Source organism: the organism of the source record quoted next, unplaced genomic scaffold (assembly GCF_019419815.1).
Source record: "Pyrus x bretschneideri cultivar Hongxiangsu unplaced genomic scaffold, Pyrus_bretschneideri_v1 Contig54, whole genome shotgun sequence".
Taxonomy (NCBI): Eukaryota; Viridiplantae; Streptophyta; class Magnoliopsida; order Rosales; family Rosaceae; genus Pyrus; species Pyrus x bretschneideri.
The window spans coordinates 2,369,996-2,377,985 of NW_025999792.1; the positions used below are offsets into that span (position 1 = coordinate 2,369,996).

A 7,990-nucleotide genomic window follows, 5' to 3' on the forward strand; every position below is an offset into this window, starting at 1 on the left:
ATGGAGTTGTTTATGTCACATCCCGGCCCGAGATGGATCACTTCCCAGGCCCGCTTCACCACCGTAACACGATATTGTCCGCTTTGGGCTTACCATTCCCTCACGGTTTTGTTTTTGGGAACTCAAGAGCAACTTCCTAGTGGGTCACCTATCATGGGATTGCTCTAGCCCTCTTCTCGCTTAACTTCGGAGTTCCAATGGAACCCGAAGTCAGTGAGCTCCCAAAAGGCCTCGTGCTAGGTAGAGATGGGAATATACATTTAAGGATCACTCCCATCAGCGATGTGGGATGTCACAATCCACCCCCCTTAGGGGCCCGATGTCCTCGTCGGCACACCACGACCAGGGTTAGGCTCTGATACCAAATTGTCACATCTCGACCCGAGGGGGACCACTTCCCTGGCCCGACTTCACCATAGCACGATATTGTCCGCTTTGGGCCCTCAGCACACCCTCACGGTTTTGTTTTTGGGAACTCACACGAGAACTTCCCAATGGGTTACCCATCCTAGGAATGCTCTCGCGCGCTACTCGCTTAACTTCGGAGTTCCAATGGAACCCGAAACCAGTGAGCTCCCAAAAGGCCTCGTGCTAGGTAGAGATGAGAATATACATTTAAGGATCACTCCCCTGGGTAATGTGGAATGTCATAGTTTAAGTTAGAAGAAGATGAAGATATACAGTCAATATATAACTTAGATGATTTAAGTGATAATGAAAGTATTTATAGTATAGAAAGTATAAATATGATAGATTCAGACTCGGAATATTCAAGTAGTACAAATAGTGATTTAGAAGAGTATATGTGTGCATTCATAAAAGAACAGCATGAAGAAGAGTATAAATACATTAATTTAGGTTGGCCAGAAAAATGTCATAAGTGTAACAAGTTAGTTGCAAATAAGTACTATAATACATATTCAATATTATGTGAAAAGTGTTATAGTAATAGGTTATTAGAAGTTAATTCAGCAGAATCATTAGAAAGTACTGAAATACTAGGAAATATTTTTCATAGTATAGAAAAGTCAAAAATTAGTTCTTTAATTACCATAAATTGTGAAATAGAATTAGCAAAAGAACATAAGATACAAACAACAGCTATGATAGATACAAGGAGTACAAAGAGTGTCATAAGAGAAGAGTTAGTACCAGAAAAATATAGACAGAAATTAGCAAAGCCAGTGAGAATAACACAATTTGATGAGAGACCAGTTTACTTAACATATTGCATTAATAATGAGTCTATTAAAGTAGAAAAACAACAATTTAATTTACCATTAGCATTTGTTTCACTAGTAGGATCATACCCATTTATTTTAGGATTAAACTTTTTGAAAAGTTTATAAGGTTTTTTATTTATGAACCCTAGCATAACATTTTTCAAAAGAGGTATTACAATAACTAACCAAAGTAATATTGTAGAATCATACAAAAGTTTAAGTATAGAAGAGTCTAGTAGTCAAGATAGTTATTATTTGGAAAACTCAAAAGAAAATGATAAGCATAATACTATAGAAGAGTTTGATGAAGAAATATTTGAACATGAATATCCAATTTTAGAGGAAGGAATCCGTATAGAAACATTACAGTTAGATAGACCAATGAACTGTAATAAACCAAACATTTTGGAAGAATTATTACAATTAGCAGAACAAACTAGGATTATAGGAGAAGACCCACAGTTACATTGGAGTAAAAATAAAATAATAGCAAAATTAGATATAATTAATCCATATTTAACCATAAAGACAGTTGATATGCATTATAGTTTATTAGATAAGTAAGAGTGTGAACAGCAAATAAAAGAGTTGTTAAATTTAAAAGTAATTAGACCCTCTAAGTCTAGACATAGATCAACAACATTTATTGTGAGAAAACATTTAGAACTTAAGAGAGGTAAAGATAGAATAGTTTATAATTACAAGAAATTAAATGATAATACATATGAAGATAGTTATAAGCTACCAAATAAGGATGAGCTTATAAATCAGGATTTTGGCAAATACTATTAGCAGAAGAATCAATTGAGTGGACAACTTTTACTTGCCCAGAAGGACATTTTGAGTGACTTGTTATGCCATTTGGACTTAAAAATGCTCCATCAATCTTTCGAAGAAAGATGGACCAAATTTTCAAGAAAAATGATCAATTTTGTAGTGTTTATGTAGATGATATTTTGGTACATAGTAAAAATAGAAATGAACATAGAAAGCACTTAGAAATAGTTTTACAAGAATTTATCAATAATGGAATTGTGATTAGCAAAAATAAAATAGCATTAGAAAAGCAAGATATAGAAATTTTAGGTAATGTATATCAAGTCAGGTACAATACAATTACAAGATCATATAATTAAAAAGGTCTTAGAATTTCCAAATAAGTTAGAAGACAAAAAACAGTTATAAGTATTTTTAGGATTGTTAAATTATGCAAGAAATTTTATGCCTGATTTAGGAAGAAAAATAGCAGTAGTACACAATAAAACTAGCAAAACTAGATAAAAGTATTTTAATAGTGAAGGTATTAAATTAGTTCAAAATATAAAGGAAGAAATTATTAAACTTAAGCCATTAATATTACCATTAGATGATAGTTATAAAGTAGTTGAAACAAATGCTTCATCATTAGGATAGGCAGATATATTATACCAGAAAAAGCATAAGGAGTCTCCAAAGTCTGACGAACAAGTTTGTAGATATTCATCAGGAAAATTTAGTGATGTACAGTCAAGACTACTGTCAACGGATTTAGAAATTTTAGGAATAATTAACTCACTTGAGGCATTTTCTTTATTTTTACATAATGAAGTATTTACGATTAGAACAGATTGTCAAAATATAGTTTCTCATTATAACAAGATACATGCTAATAAACAGGCAGCCCGAATATGGGTTAATTTTGTTGATTCAATTACAGGAAATAATTTTAAACCAATTTTTGAACATATAAAAGGTAATGACAATACATTAGCTGATATCTTATTGAGATTAATTTGTTGAACAGGAATGAAATATTGTGGATCATCATCTTCATATGGCACAAGACCACAAAGCAGAAGAGCATCTTTCAATAACATAATCTTTCAATAGCATAATGATGCACCATGGACCTCCACCATTCAATGGATTCCAAAATAGCATAAGCAGACTAGCATCACTACCAGTACCCACTTTCAACTTTAATGACAATATTGTTGAAGGAATCAAAAATCCAACTCTGAGATATAAGCCAAGAGTACCAGAACTTTCTGATAGGCAACATGTTCTCTTAGATAATTTTTGGAATATCCAAATCAAACAACCAAGCATGAAGTTAGGTCATGAAAAATTAATTAGAGTCTTAGAACAAGAGTTTGACAGTTTTAATTTTAGTATCCATCAAAGCCAGCATCATATTCATTCTCTTGAGCACAACCTTCAAGTCATTTCTAGGGACTATGAGTCATTACTTAGAAAGTTTACCAAAATGAATCAAGAACTCCAATCTCTTAGAATGCAACAGAAGGCAAGTGACACCCTAAAAAGAGAATTGAAAATAGGTGTGGAAACTGATCAACATAAGAATAAAGAAAAAGAGGTTATTGAACCCATAGAACAAGAGACTAATAAGCCCATAGAAGAGATTAAGATTCAGCTCTTAGAAGAAGGCATTGAAATGGAACAGCATCAAAATAATGAACAACATCAACATCTGAGTGACAAAGAAAAACAAGAAAGATATGAAAGTTTTCTTAGGAATATATTTTTAGACTTAATAATAGATGATATCCTATAAGAAGAAATTTCAAAAACAAAATTAAGGATAATGCCACTAGATATGCAAAATGAAATCCTGAGCAGAGCATCACAGTCCATGAAAGAGTTACAATTACAATTACAATGTGCTTTGTATTAGTCCATCTTTGATCCAAAACAAGACAAAGATATTATTACTAAGATGTATCCACCATGCCTTTGTGATAGTACAAAGAGTTGTATTTGTAAACCGGAAGTTAGCATAGATGTGGCCAGGATTAACATGAGAGATTATAGACCATGACATTTTAGTTATGAGTATCAAGAAAAACATAATGTGGTAGAAGTTACCCTAGCCTTATTGTTAGAGTTTGGCTATCTTGATAAAATATTTATCAAACATGTCTCCCAACTAGAATTATTTCCTGAAAAGCTTTTAAAAGTAGCATAAGATTATCTAGAAAGATGGAAAGAAATTTGCATAAGTTTTATTAGTAGTCCTCCATATTGGTATGTACATATGCATAAGGAGAAAGCTAGGCATATAGCCATGATTAATGAAGAGTCCTTTAAACTATCCCCTATCTCCTCACATAGATGGACCCCTTCATATAAAAATATTCTAAAATTTCGAGGAATCCAAATGCTAGTCTTAGATGAGTTTGAAGATTTTAGGTATGATATGATATTAGTAGCAGAAGAAGAAGAAATGTATATTTACAGTAAGACAAGCATCATCCATTAGCCCTATTGGAAGCCTCAAAATTTCAAAGAAGAAACAGTAGATATGTACTACAAAGTGAAAGAAGATAGAGAAAGAGATGCAGAGCTAGTAGAAGGCGATGAACAGTACTGGAATAATTTGACAGAAGAAGAGCTGTATAACATTGACAACATGATAGAAGCATGAAGAGCTGTAGCAAATTAGTTGAATAGCATCATGTAAAATAATGTACTTCCAGGCAGAAATGTCGACATCATTGTGGACCCCCCAATAATAAAAATGGCATAAGAGTAAATAAAGAAAAGAGCTTGATCCATTATGGACTTTTCATACACAAAATATCCTTTTAATTAAAAATAAATAGTGTCAAGCCATTTTCTTTAAAACTTTATATTAAATAAGAAGCAATGACATGACGTCCATCACATAAGCATATACTAAACAAACTCGCAAAGAAAATAGAATAGTAAAATACACGTCGCAAATTAATTAAGTAAAACAATAAGAGAGGGATTGACTTGGAGTCTGCGATCCGACAGATCAAACGCCACAATATGTCTTGATGGAAAAGTTAGGTCCAAGTGTGGGGTAATTCTCCATGAAATATTGAACATATTCTAATAGATGCAATGGCTTATACTTTAGGGGGTGGTCCTTGTCTACAAGCTCATTGGGTACGCATGTTTCCCCTTCCTTGAATGAAAATAGAGCTAACGAGTGTCTTACACCATTCTCCCTCAAGGTGACTCGATGTTTACAAGCTTGAATTCTGTCGTTGCTCCAAACCTATGTCAACCAAAACCATAAACACGCCCGTTAAAATTTAGCACATGTTGGAACAAAGTATACAATGATATCAATCGTAAGTTGAGCATGAGTCTCTCAATATTTTTTTCCTGCCAAAGTGGGGAGTTGAGACTGGGTGCCAGGAGACCAAATGATCACAGGCTTCATTATTGAATTCTAAAACTTTAATTTATTACCGTCACTTAGTATTACGGTCTAGCGGTATTCTTCTTTACTTGTAAGTAAGAGGTCTTTAGTTCGTTTCTCGTCAAAGGCGAATTTGAACCATATTATTGCTAGCCCATTGTGAGACTAAACATATTCTCTCTCCCTTAGCGTAGATAGTATTTTTTGTTTAAAAAAAAAAAAAAAAAAACAACTTTAATTTGTTACCAAACTCGTGACACGTATATCACATAATTTTGTGGCATACCTTAAATCCATCACCAGCTATAAAGATGAAGGATGAAGGCACAGGATCAAAAGAAATCCACTCATCGTCCTTTGACCGTATTTCCAGACCTTTGACATGATTTTGACAGAGTACGGTGCTAAAGCCCTTGTCTGTATGGCCGGGCATTCCCACATCAATTCCACTTTTCTCAGGTTCATTGTATTTATTAAATTTGTAGAAGTAAACAACTGATCGAATGTGATCATCATGGTACTTCTCCACTCCATAGTTTTCAAATACCATTCTTGTCACAGTATGATCTAGTTTTTCCATCACTGTTGCAAACAAATCAGCACCCTGACTGCCCAACAAATAATAAATTATAACAGTGTAAATGAGTAAAAATTAAAAAGAAAAAAAATAGATTTTTGAGGATCTTCTTGGGATCTTTATGATGGATTTCGGTTGAGATTTTATACCGAAATTGATCGTTTCCATTGGGCCAAAAGTGATGCGTAAACTTTTTAGTCTCTTCAGGGTTTGTAGGATAACCAATCGCCAAGCTTTCATTAGCGGCGTTCAAAGATATGTAGCCCATGGGGAAAGGCCTTTCATAAGTAATTTGCAGCTTGGTTTCGGTTGGGAAATTAAACAACTCATCCAACGTACCAAAGAAGGGACTGCGAATCTCAGAAGGAATTAGGTCGGGTAGTTTTGCCACGAAACAGCCAAGCTCTTCAAGTGCATGACAAATGTCTCTGCGTAATGAGAGCCAAGAACTGGTCCCTGGCTTGAAGCAGTCTTTGTCGGAGAAATCTACCACTGTAAGTTTGGCCATTGTTTGAAGAGGTTTTGAGGGGTCTATGGTTAAGCTCCAGAGATGTATACACCTAGCCAACAAAAATGATACTTATAGAACAGCAGGTTATGTATTCTCCTTCACTGTCATATTTCTTTAATGTCTATATGATGTGGGCGGGTTGTTCTTTATATTTATCATAATAATCTGCTCTCCAACTTGTTAAAAAGAAACGGATTCATGACAAGCAGTGAAAGTGACTTTTGTCCTCTATTATTTTTTTTGCAATAATCATTCGATTTCTTTTATGGGTAAATGTGGTAATGAAAGAACAGGTGAAGCAGACAAGAAATAATTAAATATAATAATTTCCCGTAACTTGAGATTTAGTGATCTACGTCCCAATTTTTGTACTTTCCTTATATTATAAACAAGAGGTAGAGTTGAATTGTTGTATTTAGTGATGTAAGTCTCTACCAGTCACATTTGTTGTGGGACAGAGCTTACATCATTACAAATTTTTTAGTGAAACCTGACAAAATACGCCTGTTTTGGGTTTACGTAGGATCGTGAGAGAGACTCTTTTATGTTACTGTTGACCTCTAAATTTACCAAATTTATGTGGAAAAAGTTAGGGTCTAATTGTTATATTAAATCACATAGAAAACTAAGAAATAATTTGTGCAATTATATATCAAATTAATGCATGCACATAAGTAACCAATGTTAAATGAACATGAGATAATGGATTATAAAAACCTGAAAATACGGTCAAGGCAAGTGTTGGAAACTCTGTCCTTAAGACAAGTTTATGACCCACTACAGTGCTCATAGTTGATTAGTGCTTGTCTCCCAAGATACAACGACCATGTCCTTATAATAATAGCACTCCAAATCACAAGACTCCAATGAACTACGATTGTGTTGAAAACTTTCTCACATAGACTTAGGGGTGGAAAAAATTCCTGAAAATCCCGAACCGAACCGAAAAAATCCCGATCCCAAACCAAAAATTTCCCAAACCGAAATTCCCGAAATTTTCGGAATGCTATCCCGAACCAATCCCAAAATTTCGGTATGGGATTCGGGATTGGCTTCTCGATATTTTGGGAATCCCATACCAAACCGAAAATATATAATATTAATTATTATATATATTTATACATATATATATATTATTCTTTTGTAATTGATGCTAGTAGTTTCTAATTCATGCTCAGCAACCTAGAATGCCCTACACCTTGCATATTTTTCATGTTCTGTTTGATATTCATGTGGATTTTATTATTGCTACTGCCATGGCTGATGATTTCAGAAGGCTTGATTCTTTTGTCTCTCAACAGATTGCAAAAAGAGTTTAATTAATTTGAATTTTGACTATGATAAAAAGAGTCAAGCATGCCAGTGTTCAATTAAATGGTAGTGTGAATGAAATGAAATTCCTAGTTCATAAATGTGTTCTTGAATTATATATTTGAAGAACAATTCATAATTTCATATTTCAATCTGGGATTCCCGATTTGTCCCAAAATCCCGAAAATATTTCGGGA

General features: G+C 33.7%; 1 protein-coding gene across 1 annotated transcript; it reads right to left on the minus strand.

The window, feature by feature from the left end:
- Positions 1-5,001: 5,001 nt before the first annotated feature.
- Positions 5,002-6,479, minus strand: LOC103933279 (deoxypodophyllotoxin synthase-like). Its single transcript, XM_009342951.1, has 3 exons — positions 6,121-6,479; positions 5,681-6,002; positions 5,002-5,247 (listed from the first exon to the last, which is right to left on the minus strand). The coding sequence occupies exons 1-3, from the start codon at positions 6,477-6,479 to the stop codon at positions 5,002-5,004; spliced, it is 927 nt and encodes a 308-aa protein (XP_009341226.1).
- Positions 6,480-7,990: the final 1,511 nt, after the last annotated feature.

Bases quoted from the DNA above. Each gene is read 5' to 3' on its own strand.
- LOC103933279 (XM_009342951.1), bottom strand. From the start codon at position 6,479: ATGGCCAAACTTACAGTGGTAGATTTCTCCGACAAAGACTGCTTCAAG. The intron at 6,003-6,120 runs GTATAAAATCTC...TTTGTTGGGCAG, and splicing joins AATGGAAACGATCAATTTCG to TCAGGGTGCTGATTTGTTTG. The intron at 5,248-5,680 runs GTATGCCACAAA...TGGTTGACATAG, and splicing joins TAGCTGGTGATGGATTTAAG to GTTTGGAGCAACGACAGAAT.